At 46.2% G+C, this 25188-nt stretch overlaps 1 protein-coding gene across 1 annotated transcript; it reads left to right on the top strand.

The window, feature by feature from the left end:
• The first annotated feature begins 1687 nt into the window (after positions 1-1687).
• Positions 1688-24213, top strand: LOC142489966 (thiol S-methyltransferase TMT1A-like). The gene is made up of 2 exons (XM_075591652.1): positions 1688-2280; positions 22909-24213. The coding sequence occupies exons 1-2, from the start codon at positions 1783-1785 to the stop codon at positions 23146-23148; spliced, it is 738 nt and encodes a 245-aa protein (XP_075447767.1). The 5' UTR covers positions 1688-1782; the 3' UTR covers positions 23149-24213.
• Positions 24214-25188: the final 975 nt, after the last annotated feature.

Raw genomic sequence — 25188 nt, forward strand, 5'->3', positions numbered from 1 at the left:
AGGGCAGGAGCGGGTTCTGTGCGAGTGGCGACCGCGGCCCATGGTACCAGCCTCAGCAAGGAGAAGGCTGACCGGAGATGGCACACCGCCAAGCAGCACTGGTAAACCAGTGCTTCAGCACAGAAGTTCAAGCTGGCCTCTGCAAAGGGAGAGAGAGCAGCATGCCAAGGGGTCCAAACAGCAACCTCTGCTAAGGGTAGAAGCAGCAGGTTGCAGCCTCCAGGGAGATAGCACACAGCTGATGTGCTAGGACACAGGCTACAGCGTAGTAGCTGCTGAAGGATACTGGAACACAGGAACAAAGGAAGAAAAGCCTGTCAATAGCGAAGTCACGAGGGAAAACAGGAACTAACTCTGGAACACAATACACAGAGATTAGTACTAGAGATAACAAGCCAGGGGCTTGTGGCAGAACACGATAACATCCAGGAAAGGAACTATGCTCGGCACAGAGGGATTGTGGGGGGAATGCAGTATTTAAAGGTCAGCGGGCCAATCTCAGAAGGGGGAGTGTAAGAGCATTCTTCCAATGAGAGAGCACAGGCTGGAGCTGCAGTAAATAGCTTGCACAGCTGCTGTAGATATCAGGGGGAGTGTTTCAGGACTGCCCAGGTCTGCAAGGCAAAGGTAACCAGTAAACTCAGGTGTGGATTCCTTACATTAGGATAGAAGGGGCGGGCTCATGGTCTATACCTATTCCTGATAGGCTTACACAGGCCACGAGTCACCACCTTACTCCTGTCCATCATAGAGGAGCATGGGTGGGGCACAAACCCATAGAATTAACCCCTTATAATCTGCACCTAGCAGGACTTACATAACAGGGTGAGGAAAGAAAGGCTGAATATACATACCCTGTTACATATATTTTACTGCGACTTCTACAGGGCTATAATCTGTTGCAGCTACTGTAGTTACCGGGGGATTTAAATGTATTTGAGTCTCCCCTCAGGAGCTGATACAAGTAGTGGCCATCTTGCACGGAAGTCCCCAACAATTGAATTTTGTGTTTTTAAATACAACAGATTTTAAAATATTAGATGTACACTTTGACCGGGAGTCATCAAACGCGAGTAAAGTGGAGTTAATATTGCACTAGATAAATAAAAAGAAAGCACATTTTTACTCCAATGTTATGTCATTAACATTGCAGTAATAAATTTACTGAGTGCAATATTAAAATGAGGTAGTACATTTTTTATCACCTATTTTCAGGTTGGTTTAGGTTATCTTACTTATGTGTAAAAAATGGCAATTTTATAGATAGGCAAGATATGCTTAATGCCAGTCAAGTGCACAGCAGGTAAAATTAAATATTGGAAAATGTTGTCTATAGCTTTATATTTTCAGGTATCAGAGCTCAAAGACCAGCATCACAATGAGTAAAATGGTGTTATTTACTCATTTTGATATTCGGTTTCAATAAATATTTAAAACATGCATTCAAATATGTGTTATTTTAAACAGTAATATGTTGATGACTTGCCCGGTAAAAAGAAAAATAATTGTTATTAACTCTAATTTTTTTCAATTATCAATGTTTGATTACTCTAGGCCTTTCTGAATTAAGCACTGATCAGGAGCATTATGAAAACTGTAGAATAATTATCTTCAACCATTATATATTTTGTTGTCCACACAAAGAACTGCATTCATATGATTGGCTGGAGAGTGGGTGGTGTCTACACTGACAGAGAGAGGAAAGCACAGCTGAGCATGAAACTGTGAGCAGTCGATCTGACAACTGCAAGCACCAGCTCACATCTTTTGTGTCCCAAAGCCATGTCTCTCCTAATATTGATTCTGCAAGTGAGCATAGCACTCCTGGCACTGCCAGTTTATGTCCTCCACTTCCTTGGACTCTGGAAATCAGTATCTCAGAGGATTTTTCCTTACATCATGGCAAAAATCTCAGTTATCTATAACAAAAAGATGGAGTCCATCAAAAAGGATCTGTTTGACAACCTCTGTGATTTTACAGGTCCCTCTGGGGAGCTCACTCTTCTAGAGATCGGCTGCGGCACAGGTGTCAACTTCAAATTTTACCCACGTGGCTGCAGAGTGACCTGCCTGGATTGCAACCCAAATTTCCAAACGTTCCTGAGTAAAAGCCAAGCAGAGAATGATCACCTGAAGTATGAGCGCTTCCTGGTAGCCCCTGCGGAAAACATGAGCCAGGTGGCTGATGGCTCTGTGGATGTGGTGGTTTGCACACTGTTGGCATGTTCAGTGACGAGCATACAGAAGGTGCTGGAGGAGGTGCTGCGGGTTCTCAGGCCGGTGAGACTAAGATGATTTGTAGCTAAATTTGCTGTGTTAAACTGTACAATAACTTCCTGTTCAGCAGCAGCAGCAGCAGCAGCATGGACAATGTATGCAGCACTGTGCATAGATATTTTTTTCAGACATGAGTCTATACCCAGAAGAGCTTACAATCTAATTGTTGGTGCTTGAGGCACTGGGAGATAAAAGTAACTTGTTGAATATCCCAAAAAGTTGACCGTGAGATTGGAACCAGATTTACCTGCTATAGGCAGTGTTCCTATTATAAAGGACACTCCTTCAGACAATCGATCACACACACACACACAGACACACACACACAATTTAACACATAACAGTCATATATATATATATTCATTCTTACACACACCCAATTATTGGCATGTTTAGAGATATAATATCGGGGGGGGGGTGAAATTAGATGAAAAGAGGAAGAAAATATTACATGTTATGTGCAATACAGTAACAACTTTCTTCTATGTCTGCTGTGTGACTTGGGCTAATAGTTTGTAATGCTTTAAACCACTTTGTTCAGTGACGAAATTATTATTTTATTGCATTATACTAACACTGACTGTATGCAGATTACATTTAATTTCAAGCATCACACATGTTGCACAATGAAATATGCCAAATGCATTCAAATGACCTCTAACACATGCAATTCTTGCTGAGCTAATTTTGTTTTTAACCATTGCTTTTCAAGAGAATACTGATATGCAATTGATTAACAATTGGCATAACTAAGATTGTGCAGAATAAAAGGGTATGCAGTATCATTTGTTAGTGCGTGCACATTTTATGAAACCAGAAAAATGTTTTGTGAGTATTATGGCTCCAGTCTGATGCTATTGTGTTTCAGTTCAGTTCACTGTGGAGGTCACAGTGACAGAATAGTGTTATGTGGCACAGAACAGTGTTACGTGGCACAGAACAGCAGTCATCTGACAGTAAATGGATCTTAGTGAGATGATCCTTTCTATTCAAGGTAATAAATGCCCAGTGTCAGAAATGCTACAGTGATACATGATAAACTATAATAATATTATAATGAACTGGTAAATAAAGTACAGTAAATATGATTTGGATGCATTAGAGGAATGACAATATTATTAGTGGCAATAGGAACAAATCTGTATATTTGTTATTTGTTCTACACGATGTGTTTCTTCTAGGATTTGATACCTTTTTAAAAGAAACCAACATAAGAGTTTTCATACATGAAATAATAGTGTACAAAGCTTATTTTTAAATTTTTTTTTTTATCTTAAACCTAATAGGTTTCTTTTTCTAAGACAGATTAATGTGTGAGGAATGCACATTGTAAGAAATGTGTGCAGAGGTACATATAATGGAGACCGATATGGGTGCAATTATATCTTGGCTTTATTGAGCCTATTCCTCCAGGCAAAACATACAAAAACAAGAAAATAATAAACCCCTATCCCTTTGTAAGGGCTAACTTACTTCCCCAGACCCTATCTGGAGGGATATTCCCATTACCAGCCTATCACCCCAAAGTCTCAGGAAGTACCTTAAGCAGGTGGCCCTCCATGTTAGTCTCTGGCAGGTTCCTGGGTCCTCTGTGTCCAGGAAATATATGGCTCTGTGTGTCTGGGTGTCTTGATCTCAGCACAGCCTTTGTGCTCAAGACAGTGTCTGTGTGCATGCTTCTCTGCTCTCCTTCTGTCAGCCCAAATGTGAGCTAAGGAATCTCTCTCCTATTTCTCACATCAGGCTTTTCTCGAGCCAGGTGGAGTCTGGTTGATTGCCTGTGTGCAATTAGCCAGCTCGCTGCTGGATTTTGAGGCAGTTTCTCTCAAACAGTGATAAGTTCCTGTTACACACATATTATAACGTTACAGTATGTATTAAATTACAGTATGTGTCTGGGGCCCTTCCTTATGTCAGTATCAAATATCTAATGATTTGTCTTGTGTAAGACCATACGCAAGTAAAACATTATTCACAGCCTTGTTGGTTTTTTTTCCTAAAAACGTCTGAAAAGTAACTTTTTGGCATTTATGACTGCTTTTCCGTTTTGGGGATCACTTTAAATAGTCAACGATATCCCAAAAAATGGTAGTATAGTGCACAGCAAACAGAGAGCAAGGTCAGAGGAATAAAAAATCAATTTATTAGAAAAACATTAAAAAAACGGAGGGTGCAACACTCCGTTGTTGTGTCATCGCGCGGTGCATTGTGGTGTCATGATGTCACCTTAGTTTTGGCGCGAGACCTCCGATCAGCTGGGATTTAAAAGACTGCTTGGCATCCTGTTAAGGGACTCCTTGATAAAGTGCATAGACGCACAAACGTGTAGAAAAAGGAGTGTTGCACCCTCCGTTTTTTTTAATGTTTTTCTAATAAATTGATTTTTTATTCCTCTGACCTTGCACTCTGTTTGCTGTGCGCTGTACTGCCATTTTTGGGGGGATACCTCTGGACGCTACATCGGCTGCACGCCTGAGGAGACATTACTGGGGAAGATACAAGTAATGTCATGATTTTATTTCAAGGACTATCCTAATGAGGAGGGGAAGGGTATAGTTAATATGCCACTCGTCACCTTCAGGGAGTATTTGTCCTTTATTTGAAATTTCAATTGATACCACTGATACCATTAAACCGTGGATTTATATGCCTCACAAGTTTATGCTCTCTAGTTAATCACACAAAAATATTATCAACTTGGGACCTAATACTTGAGCTCCAGGACCACTTATGCACATACCCTAACGATATATAGTCAAAGATGGCAGATCAGGCCTTTGCAGTCAAAAAGCCCCAATGACAATGGGCAGGTTTGGCTGAATTGACCCAAATGGCCGCATTGTAGTATGTGGAATTAGCCACCTTGTGCTTTATCTAAGAATGATAAAAAATATACATGTCAGCTGCAGGAAACCCGACACCTCAGTTCAGTCTCCTGCCCTGTAAAGGAGTTAACCTCTTCACTCCATTACATACCTCCCCCCTCAGAGTTTAGCCCCGCGCACACTCGGCCATTTAAACACTCCCCCCTTCTCGGCCTCACGGGGGAGACTTTGGGGCTTTTCTTTTTTCTCGACTTCCAATTGAAGAGGTTTGTAACTTTCCCTCCAATCTTTTCTGGGTCCAACTTCCAGCTGGATCCATGGGCTTTGTTCTCCTTGGTGTGACTTATTTTCCCAAGCACCTTTTTACTACTTTTCAGCATTACCGTGCTTTCCAGTCCTGCAGAACCGCATTTTGCCACCTCCTCTTCCATGTCACTCAATATACTCAATACAGGAGGAGTGGATTCCACCTACATTTCCATAGAAGGTCCTATTCCCTCAGCTTCATCAGATAAGGATTCCTCTGGTTTTGGTTCTTCACCAATACCTTTGTCTTCATGGGTATTAGTCTCTGTGAAATACAGATGCCTGGGCAGGGCTGATACCTTTTCCTGTAGTTGAAATACCTGTACTGTACTGGTCTGCAGAGCCTCACTCTGTTTTACCTCTGCGGCCATTTTTTCCTTGGACTCCTGTTACCCAAGTGTCTGTTTTAGGTTTGTAACCTTTTTCTTCAGCTTCACCTTTAGACCTCAGGCATGGTGCCTCAGGCCGCGCTGAGCCGCGCTCCTGCTCTGCCTCACCTGCTCAAGCTGGGTCTTTTTTGCGTCCTGGCAGGTGAGGCAGTGAGCGCGCTTTGGGGTGGGGCGGAGGTGGAGCGGAGGCGTGGCGGGAGGCGTGGCGGGAGGCGGGTCTAGTCCCTCGTTCCCATTGGATGTTGCGGTCACGTGACCGCTCCTCCGCTTCCCTCAGCGCCGAAATTCAAACCTGGCTGTCTGCTGAAAATTTCTGAGCCTCCGCACGCATGCGGAAGCGGCTGCTAAAGCCGCGCTGATCACAGATGCAGGGGGTAAGTGCAACTGCTCAGTGCGGCTCACCACGGCCTGCTGTACCATGTCCCAGGCCTTATAGACTCTAACATTTTAACTATGGACAATAAACACATTTCAGACTCTTTCTCTCTCTGTAGTACTGTAATCTTGTCTCATTTTTTGAGCGCTTTCTTTATCCCGTGATGGCTATGGATTTCTGTAGGGAAACCTTTTCTTCCTCAAACTCTTTCTTTATTAAGGGTTCTCTCATTTCCATATCTAGCAAGTATTGGGTACTGAGATTTCCTCTTGGCTCTTTCCCAGTTCCTGTGTAAGTTTGAGGTTGTCCTCCTCTAGTTTCCCACACTGTACCTTTAGGTTTTGCTGCAAGTTCAATCCATCAGCGAGAGACCTCTGTTTCTTGAGCGCATCTTGCAGTTCTCTTCTTACGATCTCCACCTCTTCCCGGTGCTCACTCTGAATGTTCATCACCATCTCTATCATATTTTGGAGCTCTGCCGTTTTTGTTGCTAGGGTCGCAGCAGCTTCATTTTTCCATGCCTCTTTTTCCAGGGCGTACTGACTTTTGGGGATGGAGCAGCCTCTCTGCTCCTCCAGCTCCCGCTCCAATTTCTGGACCGCCTCGTGCTCCCTCTCATACAGAGTTACCTTGCCTCTAAGGTACTCTTCCAGCAATGCTCTGGTTATGCTCAGTGTGGCCTTCAGCTCCTCATGCTGCTCTGCGGGGACAAACTGGGTACTCAGACGCTCCAGTAGCACTTGCTGCTTCTCCTCAGCATCTGCCTGTTTCTCATTGGCCTCCTGCAGACTTGCGTGCAGACCTTGCAGCTGGATCTGCAGCTTCTGTTCTGCTTGTGTGCGTTGCTCCAAGGTGACACATTCTCCTTGCAGTACTCTCTCTGTATTCTGCAGTGCTTGCTCCACTTCTTGCTTTTCCAGGGCCAATAGTTTCTTTACCTTTTCTGCTTGGTTGTAAGGATCCTGGAGTCACGCCGCCTCAAGTGTGCTCCCGCCTTACCTCTGTCTAACTCCACAGCCCCCACTCCCTGTGGCACATCTTTGGGACCCGCGTCTGCCCTCAGCAGTGCTACGCGTGGGCGCACATCTGGCTCTCTTCCTAGGATGGAGGCAGAGAGTCCTGCCTCCAGGTTGCCCTTGCGCAAGGTCAGCGCACGGCGCGTGCAAGTGACACAAGCTCCGCGTCAACTATCTCATCAAACAGTTTAGCCAGCACCTGTCTCCTGCACCAGTACCCAATCTCCGCTTGCGCCGAGGATGCGCCTCCACTCCATCTCTTCTCTCATAGGGGCCTCTTCTCATATATGCTCAGCTGTGCCACTGGCATATTGGCTGAGCATAATCATAGTTGCATTGTGTTTATCTCTTCTCTGCCTCCACAGTCTTGTCTTGTCTTGCTGTTCCTCGCTCTGTGTACTAACCCGGCTCCGCTTTTGGACTCTGCTCTTCCGTACTCCTGACCCTGGCTATCTACGACAATCCACACCTCTCCAACCCTGACCTCGGTACTCGGACAACGACCATTCTTACCTCTTCAACCCAGACCTCAGCTAATAGTATCTTCAACGATCCGTACCTCTCCAACCTAGACCCTGGCAAGTATACCAACTATCCGCACCTCTCCAACCCCGACCTGGCTACCTCAACCAACCTTCACTCCAGACGCGCCCTTGTGGCGGTGGGTGGCATTTCTATCCATTCCCACCTCAGCCCCATGGTCCCGCCTTGTTTGTGGTGAGCACATCGTGACATTAGTGAAGCTTATAGCATATCGGCCGGGAAGGCGCCCATTTTGGCACAGTAGCGGTGCCGGCGATGATGGGGCCAGATGTCCAGTGCAAGCGTGGGCTGTGTTGTCGGACAGGTAAGAGGAGCAGGGGAGGGAAGAGCGTATATAGTGTAGCGGTAAGGTTATACTGCGATAATTGTGTGAAGCCGGTGAAGGTAAGGCATTTGTGAGGGGTAACAGGGGGAGGCATAGCGGAGGTGGAAAGCGGAGACAGTGAGCGTCATAGCTGAGCAGGTGGGAAAGGCCATTTTGACACAGTAATCGTGGTGCACAGTAGAGGCGGTCAGCGTACTTATTACTGGGCCATTGGACAGTAAGCGGGGAGGCGCGGTGGGGTCTGCACAGTGGAGGTCGTGATTTGTAAGGGGTGTACAGCGGTGGCGTGGACGGATAAGAGGGGGGTGTACAGCAGAGGTGGTTATATTCATGGTGATGGTGATGGTGTGTGATGTTGAAGGAGGTAGAGAGATGGAGAGAGGGGGCCTCATGCAGTAAGCGGCGGAAAGGCACTTCTCGCCACTTTTCCACCTAAAAAGCCTATCCGTAATTCAGAAAGGGGCCAGAAAGTGGCGAGATTCAAAAAAAACGTCAGTTTTGCTGGCGGTTTTTTTTTTACGCCGGTGGCGGGCGAGAAGGCACTTTCCGCCTAAAAATCCAACTTTTTCAGCCACCCTGTATTCTAGTAGAGGCGAGTAGCTAAGCGGAGCTATTCGCTTCTCTAGAATACCGTTTCACTGGCGGATCAGCCACGCAAGAAAAAGATGGCAAGTTGCTGCTGAGAGGCAGCAGTTGAGTTGCGGATCGGCACTTAGAAAAAATTCAGGCCTTTTTCCTGGCTGGGATTGATGCCGGGGGTCTCCGGAGCTGATACCATTAATATCAGCACCGGAGCTCCCCGGCATTCATCCGAGGCAGGAAAAATGCATTTAAAGCCCACTTCATTACCTTAGCGGTTAACCGCTAAGGCAATGAAGGGGTTAAAGAGCTGTGCCAGGTTTATTGTGGGTAGTAGGGGTGGGTGAAGGGGGTATTTGTCCCTTGTTGTTTGTTTAGGGCTTGCGGGGGGGTTGCGGGTGCACTTAACCCCTTCACGACCGTAGCGGTTAATACCGCTACGGTCATGAAGGGGTTAAGGCCTCCCACTACCCACCCGCAAGCCCTAAACAAACACCGTTGGGGCTATTTCCCCCTTCACCCACCCCACTACCCACAATAATAAAAAATACACACACCAGCCCCACACTAATTAAATAAATATATATAGTCATGGGCACTATGACTATTATCCACAAATGGATAATAGTGCAGTTGTCCATTTAAAATACATACACAACAATAAAGACATTAAATACATATAGCACTCACCCATGTGCGGCTGCCACGCTGAAGTCCATCCTCGTCTTCATCATGCCCATGCCCCATCCGCTTCTGCAAAACAGACACAATAATTAAAACATCCAATGTAATGTCCCCTAACCCCTTAATCACCATAGCAGTTATTAACCGCTACAGTCATTAAGGGGTTAACCCACCATCACCCACATACCCTCCCCCACTAACCCCCCCAACCACCCTCACCCACTACCCACAGGGGAGTCCTACCAAATACCCTTGGGGCCAATACCCCCTCCCCCAGCACATACAGTACAATAATGTGCCAAATAACTATTATCCACATAGGGATAATACATTATTTGGCCATTATTAAACACATTAAATACCGTAATAAAGTAAAGAAAATTGTACTAACCTCATCAATAAGAAGGCTCCGTCGCCAGCATCATCCTTGGGGTCCGTTGCCAAAATAATAAATAGCCAATACATCTCAATTACATTAACATACCAATGAACCCCTTAATCACCTTTTCGGGTACTAACCTCAAAGGTAATTAAGGGGTGAAGCCATCCTGCAATGGCAACACCACTTATGCATAACATCCTCAATGAATTAAAAACCAATTTCCTACACAAATCTCATGTAATCATTCAATCTGAAGCCTCAAATGCCACTTAAAACATTGCATTTACAGTGTATACATGTAGCATAACATGTAAACTACATGTACACGCTGCAAATCAATGTTAACAATACAGTAATCCAACTCAAATAGCCTGACATCACAGGAAGTATATTATGTCATCAAATAAAGTCAGCATCAATGAATTAACAGACATGAATTACATCCCTAAACAATTAAAATACCATCCATAACAATTACACAATTAACTATAGCTATCGTAACAGAGAACAAGTTCAAAACATACAAAAAAGGACACCAACAATTACAATATACTATAGCAAGGCTCTCCATAACCTACAGTACAGCATAAAGCCCAAAACTTACATCTCTCTAATAATAAAATACATTTAACACACATCTATGCATAGCAGCATAGCCACAATCATTTACAATACAGAAAATCAAGCTTTAACAACACTATCATTTCTTACCCTGTATGTATATATCTCTCTAGACATACATACATACATACAGTGGCAAGAAATGATATGTATAAAAAAAATGAAGACATGAAAAAGCAAAAAACACATTAACATTAAATACATTTCTTTATTTAACTTACCATTACTTGCCCCCACCGACTCCCGTTGATCAGCTTACTCACGAACCAATCCACGAACAGGAACCCATAAAATAAAAAACCATAAAATAATAAACATTAAAATAATAAAACACGACAATCCAGGGGTCTTCTAGTTGTAATCCATCTTCATCTGTATTCTTCTACCTTCTTCCGGGGTCTTCTTGCCGTCCGGTGCCACGCCCTGGTCTTCTTTCTTCAGAGGAGGTCCTTCCTCCTCGGCGTCTAGCTTCAAAATGAGACGACATAGGCTTTTAAAGGCCTATGACGTCACATTTTCGTCATATGGTTCCCACGGCCCTGATTGGGCCGTGAAAACCATGTGTTTTGGCCGATGTAAAAAAAAATTATGACGTCACTTAAAGGCAATGACAGCACAGCCATCTGACTCACATGGTACGGCAGCCAATCAGAGCGTGGGAAGTCTATCCCTACTCTGATTGGTTCAAGTACCATGTGACAGAGGCTTTCAATGACGTCACATCCTTTCTCCCCCAAGCCTCTGTCACATGGTACTTGAACTAATCAGAGTAGGGATAGACTTCCCACGCTCTGATTGGCTGCCGTACCATGTGAGTCCGGCCATGTGTCTTTTCATGACATCATCTTAAAGGCAATTGCAGCAAAGCCATTCTGATTGGCTGTGCTGTCATTGCCTTTAAGTGACGTCATCATTTTTTTTTACATCGGCCAAAACACATGGTTTTCACGGCCCAATCAGGGCCGTGGGAACCATATGACGAAAATGTGACGTCATAGGCCTTTAAAAGCCTATGTCGTTTCATTTTGAAGCCAGACGCCGAGGAGGAAGGACCTCCTCTGAAGAAAGAAGACCAGGGCGTGGCACCGGACGGCAAGAAGACCCCGGAAGAAGGTAGAAGAATACAGATGAAGATGGATTACAACTAGAAGACCCCTGGATTGTCGTGTTTATTATTTTAATGTTTATTATTTTATGGTTTTTTATTTTATGGGTTCCTGTTCGTGGATTGGTTCGTGAGTAAGCTGATCAACGGGAGTCAGTGGGGGCAAGTAATGGTAAGTTAAATAAAGAAATGTATTTAATGTTAATGTGTTTTTTTTTTTGCTTTTTCATGTCTTCATTTTTTTTTATGCATATCATTTCTTGCCACTGTATGTATGTATGTATGTATGTCTAGAGAGATATATACATACAGGGTAAGAAATGATAGTGTTGTTAAAGCTTGATTTTCTGTATTATAAATGATTGTGGCTATGCTGCTATGCATAGATGTGTGTTAAATGTATTTTATTATTAGAGAGATGTAAGTTTTGGGCTTTATGCTGTACTGTAGGTTATGGAGAGCCTTGCTATAGTATATTGTAATTGTTGGTGTCCTTTTTGGTATGTTTTGAACTTGTTCTCTGTTACGATAGCTATAGTTAATTGTGTAATTGGTATGGATGGTATTTTAATTGTTTAGGGATGTAATTCATGTCTGTTAATTCATTGATGGTGACTTTATTTGATGACATAATATACTTCCTGTGATGTCAGGCTATTTGAGTTGGATTACTGTATTGTTAACATTGATTTGCAGCGTGTACATGTAGTTTACATGTTATGCTACATGTATACACTGTAAATGCAATGTTTTAAGTGGCATTTGAGGCTTCAGATTGAATGATTACATGAGATTTGTGTAGGAAATTGGTTTTTAATTCATTGAGGATGTTATGCATAAGTGGTGTTGCCATTGCAGGATGGCTTCACCCCTTAATTACCTTTGAGGTTAGTACCCGAAAAGGTGATTAAGGGGTTCATTGGTATGTTAATGTAATTGAGATGTATTGGCTATTTATTATTTTGGCAACGGACCCCAAGGATGATGCTGGCGACGGAGCCTTCTTATTGATGAGGTTAGTACAATTTTCTTTACTTTATTACGGTATTTAATGTGTTTAATAATGGCCAAATAATATATTATCCCTATGTGGATAATAGTTATTTGGCACATTATTGTACTGTATGTGCTGGGGGAGGGGGTATTGGCCCCAAGGGTATTTGGTAGGACTCCCCTGTGGGTAGTGAGTGAGGGTGGTTGGGGGGGTTAGTGGGGGAGGGTATGTGGGTGATGGCGGCTATCCGCTATGGTAATGAAGCAGCATTAATGTATTTTAATAATATTGTGCGAGAGCAGGGGGCCCCCTGAGCTGAACCGCATTTATTTGTGGGTCAGAGAGCCCCTGCTTCCCGAGTTACAGGCCCCGGTTTGGGGCATCGGTTACAGTGTGGACGCCATGTTTGTTGCGGGCACGTAGCGTATTGGACGCTATAAACATGGCAGCTACACTGCCTATCCGATCACACATACCAGGGCCTGTAACTCGGGAAGCAGGGGGTCCCTGGTCCACAAAGTGATGCGGTTCAGCTCGGGGGACCCCCTGCTCACTGTACAGTATTATTAAATAAATATTCATGCTGCTTCGTTACTGTAGCAGATACCCTGTAAGGTAAGGAACGAGTCTTTATTGATATGTGTGTTTTACTCATAGTGTAGATGTGCAGAGGGTCTCCGGAGCTGAAGCACTTTTGTTTTAGGTCCGGGGACCCCCTGCTACCCGAGATACAGGCCCCTATAGGGGGTGCCGGTATGCCTCTGCTTTGTTTACATGCCGCGGTCACGTGATCGGGACCTTTAAATGCAGAGGGATACCGGCACCTCATAAAGGGGTCTGTATCTCAGGGAGCAGGGGGTCCCCCGACCTGAAACCAATGCGGTTCAGCTCCGGAGACCCCCTGCACATGTACACTATGAATAAAAGTTGTTTTAAAAATAATATTTATTGTGCTGATGTTTGCGCCGAGAGAGCAGTGGATCTCTCTCGGCTGCAAACACAACTCGGCAGGGGATGGCTTCTCGGCAGTTTCTCGCCAGGCAGCCGTCCCACCACCGGTTACACGCCATTTCATCAAATGGTGGTGGCTAATTCATTCGCCAGGGATTCGCCCCTTACAGCATACAGACAGTTTAACTCGCCAAAAACATGGCTAATTGCTAAACTGGCGAATGCATTTTTTCGCCGCTTACTGCATGATACCCAGGGTTTGAAAGTGAGGTGTGTGGTTATTGAGGAGGTGGAGAGGTAGTAAAGGGCGCAGGGAGAGAGAGGGTTGGAAAGTGGATTAGGCTTACCAAGGTCGGTGGGTGAGTCCGCAGGGGTGATCCCAAGGGGGTAGGGTGAGTCCGCAGGGAGAGTGTCTCAGAGGCTATGCTGAGGGCTCAGTTTAAGCTTCAGAGTCTCGGGTGACAGTCTCAGGGGGTATGGTGACTCTGCAGGGGTGAGAGTGTATGTCTGTGTGTGTCACAGTGGAGGAGGTGTGTCCGTGATATCAGCGTACCTCGTGGCCAATGAGAGGTGTGGGGGGGCGGGCCATGGGCGGGCGGATCGACGGACCAATGAGATTCCCCACATCTACTAACAATCAAACACTTTTGAGTTTTATATATATAGATGTCCCATTGTGGTGTGGCCCAATGTGCACGTTTAGGGACGTAGCTGTTGTTTGTTTCCCTACAGACACAAGCACACTGTTACCTTCAATAACTCTGCTGCTGCTGCTGCAAGCTGCGCCTTTTCTCACAGAACATGCAAATAACTAATGTATTCAAACTATTGTAAGGCCGCGTCCTGGGTAAAGCTGAGCATGCATGCACGCACCTGCTCAGCGGGATCAAACATATTGAGACAATGTGTTTGTCCTGAGTGCACACGCACGGTTCTATGAGCGCTCCACGCTCAGCTGCATGAAGAGATTTGTCACGCTTGGCCTGGTCACGTGCGCGGTTCAGCCAATGAGGGCAAACCGCTCACATGGTGCCCAGCCCCCCCCCCCCCCGCGCGTGCAACTACACTGGACACTAATCGTCCTGCTCTCACTGCACCGCGCTCGATCAAGAGCACCCTCGCTCTCAGTCTGGACGAGGCCTAAAGCAGCAGTCTGCATTTGAGAGATCTCTTCTTGCCCTTTCCAACACTATTTTTATTTTTTTAATCTAATGCTCCATACGGCATTATGGTAACCATAAGGCTGCGCTTATAGTCCTGGCTACGGCGACTCGACTTTGGGTGAAAACAAGTCTATTTATTCCGTCACGTGCGCCTATAGTAGGCGCGGCCGCAACAGAAATCTCTGGTCAATGAAAATTGATTATTCGTGACCACCGCGTGATGTCAGCGGCCACATGAGCGGTTCAGCCAAGGAGGGTGAACCGCTCACGGCCACACCCCTGCCATGCCCCCAGACACCCATGCTGTCGCGTCGCTGTCGTCATAGCCAGGACTATAAGCACTGCCTTATTTGTTTATTTATTTAATTATAAAAATGTTTTACCAGGAAGTAATACATTGAGAGTTACCTCTCGTTTTCAAGTATGTCCTGGGCATAGAGTTAAGATGACAAATAATACATGGTTACAAATAGTTACTTAAGTGAGCAGGATATACATTGTATACAAGACATAGAATGCACATGTAGCCATGCTGTAAAATGGTCTACAGTTCTCTCTCATGCTGGCAGTAAGCCTGGTAAGTTACAGGGTTGCCAGCATCAATCATGGAGGTTTGCCCTCACACCCTGGTGAGGTGTCATATGTATCCAAGGGGAGTGGTAACATGCTCTGAGTCCACCGTTAGTGACATCAGAGATGTGCCAGGTTCCTGAGGTATATAAGGCACAGCACTCTCTAAAGTTAGTGGTTGTTAAGGAGCAAGTCTGAGTTGAGACTTGGGAGAAAAGGGCACTAGTGTGTTAACTAGTGACCCCGGTCAAGGTCAAGCAGCAGCCAGGCTGACAAGGCCTATACTGTGTCCAGGGACCTGGCACAGGGGTGATTTCCCTAAAGGGAATAGGGAATCCCACTCCATTAGGAGGGCATACCTTTTAAAGGGAAGTACTGTGAAGAATGCACGGCTAAGCTGAAAGCTGTGAAGGGCAGCTGGCCCATACCACTATGCAAATAAAGATGACCTTGATTAAAGACACCCTCATGTGTGAGTCTGGAATTACTCTGCAGAGGAAGGCACCACGGAGGAGTTCCTCATCAGAACCATCCCCTTGCAGACGCAGGGATCCTGATGAGGTGGAGGTGCTGCACTGGATATAGGTAGGACTCACGCACACTACCTCAGCTGCCTGTCTGGGTTGACACTCCCCATACACCATCATGCGGGAGACTCAGGAGTCCTGTTGCCAACAGGTGCACCACCAGACATGACCATGTAATGGGGACTGGTTAGACCACAGGGGCCAATGTGAGATTGGGTGGGTCAGGAAGATCCAGAAAATCCGTTACATTTGGAGGCGCTGCTGAGATACCTGTTAACAGGACAGGCTTTTGCTAGGCACACTAGGAAACAGGGAGAGTGTATGCTGCCACTTTGTGCTGTGTTGGGACGGGACCCAGGGGTAGTCAGGGGAGCTGATGGAGTTGTCAGACCGCAGGGACGACCTGGGAACCTGAGAGGAGTTGGAAGTCTGGAGCCGGGCTATAGCTGTCCTAGTCACTGTAGACGGACGTTCACAGAGGTACACAATTTGGAGACGTTTATAATGTGAAATTATAATAAGCTTTATTGTGCCTTTTCCTTTTCATCAGGAAATTATCCAAACACAGGGGGGGGGAACAAAGCTTCCATTCACTTGGGAGTATTTCTAGTGAAATCCTTGCAATTAGTTCACATCTCCATTAGTTAAGCTTCTCCCAGCCCAAACACATACCATGAAAATAAGCAGATATAAGCAGTCTCTTAATAATGAACGTCTTATCTGTTTAGTTGCTGTAGAGTAAGCTTCTCTGCCCTCCTGGAACCGCACCCGTGCGTGCACAGAAAAATATCAGCATCCAGGTTTAGAAGTCTTATTTGGTGTCTTGCAATCAGCTCTGCTGTGTGGCTGGCAGAGCTCAAGACTGGGCAGCTTCAGAGATCTGGGTTTCTTTTGGTCAGTCTCTCCTGGGACTCAAGAACCTCTGCTCTGTCTCTCCAAAGGTCAGCTCTCAGCCATAGCTAAAGAGAGTCACTTCCTGTCTGAACAGACAGGTTTTTGTAAACAATCTAAATCAGGCAGGTGGTGTTTAGTAATTAACTACCACACTGCTAGATTAAAGGCACATTACTGAACAGGGATAAGTCCCCTGTTACAGTCACCTTGAGGTAGTGCTAGTGGTAGGATGCCTAAAGGGATAGCCTGTTAACGTGGTCAGGAATCCTGGAGAGGGTCTGAGCTTAGGCTGACCAAAAGAGATAGACGCCCAAGTACTGCATGGAAGAGCCAGAGTACTCTAGCCCATTCCAGACCACTTACCGAAGGGAGCACAGACTGGGAGGAAGGAGATACAGCAGACACAGAAAGAGTGAGCCTAGCCTGAGGTAGTGCAACATGAGTCAGACCTACATTAGGTACACAAGGTGGTGCATCAAGGCAATCTTTATTGTATCGGTATGGCAGCTGCCCCGCAGACAGGAGCTCCATGTACAATCAGAACAAGTATAGTACCCAAATGGCGACCGCAAGAATGGAGGATCCGCGCGGTGCGGAAGGTCCAAAATGGTGGACAGAGGCTGATGGAGAGAGCGCACATGGCGTGTGTGCGGGTGAAGAGCAAGCTACGGAAATGACTTTTGCGAGCCTGCTGTGGAGTGGCGCCAAGGCTGTGGCCGCGCCATTTTGGTCCTGTCTGGGACCCAGGGGTACTACCCCTGAGGACATTGAGGAGGACATTGTGGTGATGTGTGGGGAACATGATGGATTTGCTTGTCAGTCGGCATACAAACAATCAAAAGCTACCTCAACTGTTACAGAGATTGACAGTGCAAACCAAAATGGCGGCTCCTGCTTCCCTGGGAGACCGCGTGGGCCAGTTGCAGACAATGAATACAATACTGGACTTGCAGAGAGTTGGCCGGGAGTGGCGCCAACAGGAAAACCCCACTCTGATGCGGGGGAATGGCGCGAAAGCTGCAGCCGTGCCCTCATGGACTATGATTAACTCAGCCCCCGTGCTGGGTCACCCGATATATCTATGGGACCTCCCCCTAATCTCAACCAGGGGGAGTGGCTTCCAATTATGCCCAGTGGGAATGGACCCAGCTGAGCGAGGAGCTGGTGAACCGGCCGTACCCTTACAGAAAGTAGTTCCTGTAACCAGTGATGCCTGTGGAGAAGGAGACAAAGAGCATGCAAGTAAAGTGGCTGCAAGAACTTGGCTGGGATTGGCGCCAATGAAGGAACCCCGCCCTGTCAGGGGTAGTGGCGCGAAAGATGTGGCCGCGCCCCCCAGGACTGTGAAAAGTTCAGCCCCTGTGCCGGGGCATCCAATAAATTTGTGGGACCCTCCCCTAATCACCCCTAATGGGAGTGGTCTCCAGCTTTGGCAGATGCGGGTGGAGTTAGATGAGGGAGGGGTTACCAAACCAGCCCCTGCCCTTCAGTCACGAGGAGCCAGTGAGCAGAACAGACCACTTCTGAAAGTGCCTCCCATAGTGACCATGGCCTGCAAGCCTGAAGAATATTCAATGATTTCGACCCAGCCCTATTCGGCTCCAGGAGGCTTCCTGGTACTGCGGATGGTGGGCACTGAAACTGTGGCGTGTCTATGTCTGCAGTGCCGACTACCGGGAGGTGCCATGAGTACCGCCTCGCGATGTGGCCTTCAGTATCTGTGGCCAATGCCCACCTTTGTTCCAGTCCAAGCAGTAGAGGCAACGGGGGATATAGCCACGTTATCGGCTGAACTCCCAGGTGTACTCTGGAGAGAACCCGGGGATTCCGGAGCGTGGGGATTGGGACCGGCTATCAAAACTGAGCCGGAGGAGGAAAAAGACAGTAGCAGACGGTGAGGGGCGAGAGACTCACCGGCGCTCACCGAGTGGAGTGCCCCTCCCTAAGTCGGGGCTGGATTCCTCCAATGAGGAACTCGCAGCTCCAACCGCAGTGACACGGCAACTGGCAAACTACTGCAGCGGTACTATCAGAAAGACACCACCTACCTGTGTCCTCAGTGAGCGGAGTCGAGTGTCGCCGGTGCAGCAGCAGACGGAGAGGCGGAGTCCCACGGCCGTGGTGGCCAGTGGCTCCGACGGCGGCGGTAGATCCACCCCGAAGCAAGTGGTAAGTGTAGTCCATGCTTTAACCAGGCTCCGAGGGTGGCAACGGCGGAGGAAGGGTGATGCCAGGCCCAAGCGTTGCCGCAAAGGAAAACAGAGCTACCGGATGTCGTGGAGGAAGAGGTCTCGCTTGGGGACCCAACCCAAGATGGCGGCACATCCAGATCAATCAAGGACGTCATTTCCGGTGGCCATGGCAGAGCCAATGAGAAGATGACCGCGCCCTTCCGACCGAGCGGTGTTAACCGATCGCCTGGATCGAGGAAGAGCTGGCAGGCTGTGCAGAAGCCTGAGAGCAGTGAAACCGGAGAAGCAGAGAGCCCATGCGGTGGCACCAGACCAGGTAGCGGTGAAGAGCGGGTCGTAGCCCCGCGGATACCGACCGTTCGCCCCTATGCCCAAACCCTGGCCCTAGCTAAAGCCACGATCCCTGTCACCTTTTCCTATGGGTCATCCTCAAGCCCAGGGATGTCTGGGGGGTCCCGAGTCACCTCTGAGGAATGGACTGGGGAGAGCCTGGACTGTTTTACGTCAGATGATGGGTCGGCGGGTGGGGGGTACTCTCGGCACGTATCAGTGTCAAGTGGCTGCCCAAGTGCCGTCAGTGTTACCATTGCAAGTAGGCCCAAGAGGTTAGGGTCTCAGTCCCGGTCGGCCGGGACATCCGGTGTGTCCTCAGGGGGGGAACCGGAGGAGGGAGAGTCAGTCGAGTCAGCTCCGGAAGAGATCAGGGAGACCCGGTGGTGGGCACCCTAATTTCAGGGATATGAGGCCTGGCTAGATCGCACCAGGTTCCTCTTGGAGAAAGACGGAGTGGTGGATCATTGGTGGGCCAAGGGGGAGTTTACTGAGGCGGGGCAAAAAGAGGCATTTCAGTACCGTTGGTATGAAATTAGTCACGGGCTGATAGAACCATTGGGTCCAAGTAAATTGGAGGATCCGGTGGACCCATATGAACCCCTATCATGGGTGTTGCCAGGGAAAGCGGGTAACACTAGGTCAATACAGACTAGCCAGGTGCAAACCCATCGTGACAAAATATAAGAATTCACATGGGTTAGAGTATCCCTATGTCCCCGAACCCCTCATGCAGGAGATAAAAGACCAGAGGGATGGATGGCTGAGAGAGACCATAGAACTATACATGGTGAACAAAGGGGGTGTGATTACTGGGCGCAAGGCGGAGGAGATGATTTTCCAACTGATGAGGGTGTGGAGCATAGGTCGTAGCATCTATATGCATAAGGCTGTATATAGACCCGAGAACGGCTTACCACAGGAATACAGTATAACTGTCACTGACATGGCTGGTCGGGAAATAAAGAAACCAGACCCTCGCCACTATTATTAGGAAGACAGGATAGCGAGGGTTTGTTTCTAGCCTAGTGCCACCTGCTGGTCCGTGCGCACCATGGTGGAAACTGATATGTTATAACTAATTATGTTTATATTTTACAGTGCTTCCTGGATAAAGATACATCAAAATTAGGTCCCAGATGGGATGTTGGGATTCACCAGGGGGAGAATGTAGCCATGCTATAAAATGGTCTACAGTTCTCTCTCATGCTGGCAGTAAGCCTGGTAAGTTACAGGGTTGCCAGCATCAATCATGGAGGTTTGCCCTCACACCCTGGTGAGGTGTCATATGTATCCAAGGGGAGTGGTAACATGCTCTGAGTCCACCGTTAGTGACATCAGAGATGTGCCAGGTTCCTGAGGTATATAAGGCACAGCACTCTCTAAAGTTAGTGGTTGTTAAGGAGCAAGTCTGAGTTGAGACTTGGGAGAAAAGGGCACTAGTGTGTTAACTAGTGACCCCGGTCAAGGTCAAGCAGCAGCCAGGCTGACAAGGCCTATACTGTGTCCAGGGACCTGGCACAGGGGTGATTTCCCTAAAGGGAATAGGGAATCCCACTCCATTAGGAGGGCATACCTTTTAAAGGGAAGTACTGTGAAGAATGCACGGCTAAGCTGAAAGCTGTGAAGGGCAGCTGGCCCATACCACTATGCAAATAAAGATGACCTTGATTAAAGACACCCTCATGTGTGAGTCTGGAATTACTCTGCAGAGGAAGGCACCACGGAGGAGTTCCTCATCAGAACCATCCCCTTGCAGACGCAGGGATCCTGATGAGGTGGAGGTGCTGCACTGGATATAGGTAGGACTCACGCACACTACCTCAGCTGCCTGTCTGGGTTGACACTCCCCATACACCATCATGCGGGAGACTCAGGAGTCCTGTTGCCAACAGGTGCACCACCAGACATGACCATGTAATGGGGACTGGTTAGACCACAGGGGCCAATGTGAGATTGGGTGGGTCAGGAAGATCCAGAAAATCCGTTACACACAGTTAAAGATAATAAATATATTATAGGCGTATGTAACAGTTAAAGACCAGATTAAAATGTGAGACAGCTTTATTTTTTAAAGAACTTAGACTCGTGGCGGCTGTGAGAGTCTCCGGTAGGTTGTTCCAGTTTTGGGGTGCACGGTTAGAGAAGGAGGAGTGGCCTGATACTTTGTTGAGCCTTGGGACCATGAACAGTCTTTTGGAGTCAGATCTCAGATGATAGGTGCTGCATGTGGTAGGGGTGAGGAGCTTGTTCAGATAGATGGGTAGCTTACCCAGAAAGTATTTGAAGGCAAGACAAGAAAGATGAATTTTGCGCCTAGACTCGAGTGTTGGCCAATCTAGTTCTTTGAGAATTTCACAGTGATGTGTGCTGCAGTTGCATTGGAGAACAAAACGGCATATTGAATTGTAGCGGGTATCAAGTTTGCTACGGTGGGTTTGGGGTGCCGAGCCATATACTATGTCCCCATAGTCGATAATTGGCATTAGCATCTGCTTATAGTTACCATGGTAACCTCAGACCCTAAAGATAATCATGATTTTTTTTAACACTACTTTTTTTTTATCTTTAAAGGGTCACGATATCAACATTATATGTATTAAACTCATATAAGCTTCTGGGGAGGTTTGTGGTTTAAACAATATATGTTTATCATTGCGAGTACATTTGCAGCTACAGAGTTCTCTGGTGCCATTAACTATGGTCTGATTAGCTATTTAGTAAAAGTAGCATTACAATAACTAGTCTCAACTTTCCTTCCCTTCATGGAGACTAGGGGGCTTATTCTAGTAAATCCACAGTTGTCATTGCCGAACAGCGTGGTTTGGCATGTTCACAAGAAGCCGAATGAAATGTGAGAAAAAACAGTATTCTCTATTGCAAATCACTTCTTCTAAACTGCTTCTAAAAAAAATGACAAGCCACATGGTTTAACAGCCTATCCACTCAGTTTGTACTTGCTTTAGAAGCGAAATGACCAGAGGTGGGTATAACTCATCCCCAGGCCCCAGATTTATGGGTTTTGCTCTCTCAGACAAACCTATATTTCAGACTCTGGATGTACCTTGCAATACCAATCTCGTCACTGTTAGGTGATGTTAAAAAAAATTGAGTTTTTAAAAGCGGTTTGCATAACGGAGCTTCTGAATAGCAGCTATTCTCAAAAAATGCAAGACTTTTTGGACAAAACGATCGGATTGTCAGAGCAAAGAGTGAACCCGCTTCTAAAAAATATCACATATTAAAAGAAAGTGACAAGCACAACCTTTCTTAGTAAAGTGCATATAGTATAATATGGGCAACAAACCTCAATTCTCACTTACATACCGGTATAAGGTAATTACAGTGCAGCATCAGAGGGTACATGGATATGGATGTTCATAGTCACTGCTGCACAGTCCAAGCATGGGGAAGTCCTATGGGGTAAGGAGCCAGTAGAGCGCTGCTGCTGCCGGCAACAGCAGGGCTCTCTGCGTCCTCGCTTGTCTCCGCACTTCCGCGTTCCTTGCAACAGTGTCTGACGCCATGCATCAGAAAATGTCAGATTGCCAGCAAAATCCAATTTCCTCATATCTCCCATGGTTTGAAGAAACAGTGCCACATAGCGAACCCTACGCGTTTCACTTGTCCATCAAGCTTCATCACGGGCCATGAAATTGATGGACAAGCAAAACACGTAGGGTATAATGATAATAGATATAATATTTTAAATCTATGATCATATCATTACACCTGTGTTGAGTGCTCTCACTAGTAGGGTCCTTTCTTCTGTCATTGTTAATCATTTATAAGGAACACTGATATTATGTGAATGTAATTATAATAATGCAGATTGTGTCCTGTGTGCTTTGCTTCTCAGGGTGGAGCTTTCTATTTCTTGGAACACGTGGCTTCCACAGATGAATCCAGCTGGATGTACTTTGTTCAGCAAATCCTAAATCCGACCTGGAAACTTGTTTTAGATGGCTGTGACCTAAGAAGGAACACCTGGAAAGATCTAGAAAAGGCAAAATTCTCTGATCTGAAACTTCGTCATATTCAAGCGCCTCTAAATTATAATCCCGGAAGGCCTCATATTATCGGATATGCTGTGAAATAATTACAGTTAATGTGCTAGTTAGTAGGAAGTATTCATCAAAGTTTCTTGCTGCAAAATTGGGGTAAAATCAATGCAATGTGGACTAGATTTATCATTGGAAAAAAGGTGTAATTGCTTTCTATTCATTCCTTTTTCTCGTAAATCTGGTTCTGTTTTATTTTTCCCCATCAGATTTGCAACTGGAATACTTTGATAATTATGCTTTAACTGAATCTGTATAGCACCACTGAGCCTGCAATGAAATTAAATGAGTTCTTGGAAATTAGTTGTAATCAGTCCATACAGTATATTTTAAAGTCACATGGAGCAAGGGAGGCTCAGGGTAAAGTGGAAACATCAGTAAAATATGCATTTTCACATTTCTTGAATTCGTTTTAGATGCACCTGTATACAGTAGGGCCCCGCTTCTCGGCGTTGCGCTTCTCGGCAATTCACCAATACGATGATACCGAGATAGGGGGTAGCCATGTCTGCACATGCGCAGAATGGGGGAGCGGCCAAGTTCACGCATGCGCAGAAGGAGGGTCTGCAAGTCTGCGCATGCGCAGAATGGTAGGAGATGCCGAAAATCGCCGGTTCCGCTTTTCGGGTGATTTTCGGCGCCATGGAATGGAACTCGCCGTATGAGTGGGGCCCTACTGTTCTAGACAAAGTTTTGTTTTAATATTGGAAAAATGTGGTTACATATTTAACTAATCGGATAATTTGTATAATATCCAAAGGTAAGGTATGATCAATTCACAATAAAGAATGCACTTCTTACCAATGAACCACACTATTGTGAAAGCTTGTTTTTCTCTCTGGTCTCTTTAATAAATATAGTCAATGCTTAGATCCAATGTTTTCTCTTTAGTTCTAAAAAAAACTAAGTTAAATGATATATACTATTTATACGTTTGTGTCGTATATAGTCAGCACACTTTGTATGCATGTTATTTACAATGTGCTCTTTTTTGTAAATAATGCCGCTGCTTACATAATGTGACCAGTACTAAATGAGCTACAGAGACAGGTTCATGTATTTCTTTTTTTAAATAAAAAAATGTTGCTGTGAGAATATCACCATTTACTTGTCCTTTGAGTTTTTACATGTGAGATGTTTTTTTTTTGTGAATTTTAAGCCACAGCTTCTTCTTTTAATTGTTTCTGTGAAGTGTAATTACTCTGCTTTTGCTGCTTGAAATGTGTCCCTTTGTCTGACTGCCGTCTAGTTTTTCAGATTACATTTTCCCTACCAGAGAAATACTTATCATCACTTATCATCATGGGCGTCCATTCTAAGAGACAACAAGAGAAAGGAGAAAAGCAAGGAAGGAGGCACTGAGGTGGGAGTATTTTGGTTGAATAAGAAAGCCACCCTCTCCCCTTTGGAAAAATCCAGTGGACATCCTTTCTTTGCTTTGGGGGTGAAACAACTTTGAAAATCTCCTATTGAGATAAAAATCAGAATTCATGGCATGCTCACAATACAAGCCGATGGCTTTCCCTGGAACAAGGACCAGAGTCTGTTGTTGAGTGGGGCTAAAAGCGTCTGCAAATCGCCCCACGTCCCCTCTTCCACTCTTCTCTCACTCACTCACCTCCCCTCTCAGTGCCCCTCTCTCTCATTTCCTCCTTTGCTGTCATTCCCCCTTTTTCACCTCTCTCTCTCACTTTCTCTCTCACTCCCCACTCTCTCTCTCACCCTCTCACTCGGTTCCCTCTTTTTTACTCACCCCATCTCTCCCCTCTTTCACCTTCGCACTCTTTTCTCAAACTCCTCACACTCAGACCCCTCCTCCCTCTCTCCACATTTCTCTATCCCTCTCATGCCCCCCATTTCATTGAATCCCCCTCTCTCTGATTCTCCCCCGTCTCTCCCTCTCCTTATTCCCCCCCCCTCTTTTTCACTATCCCAGCTCTCTCTCTCTCATTCTCCCCCTCATCTTTCAGACTTCCTCCTTTCTTAGACTCTCCCTCTCTCTGTCACCCCACCTTTCACTCTCCTCCATCTCTCTCACTCTCCCCCTCTCTCTCACCCCCCTCTTTTTATTTAACCCC

The sequence above is a fragment of the Ascaphus truei genome, chromosome 3, assembly GCF_040206685.1.
Source record: "Ascaphus truei isolate aAscTru1 chromosome 3, aAscTru1.hap1, whole genome shotgun sequence".
NCBI lineage: Eukaryota > Metazoa > Chordata > Amphibia > Anura > Ascaphidae > Ascaphus > Ascaphus truei.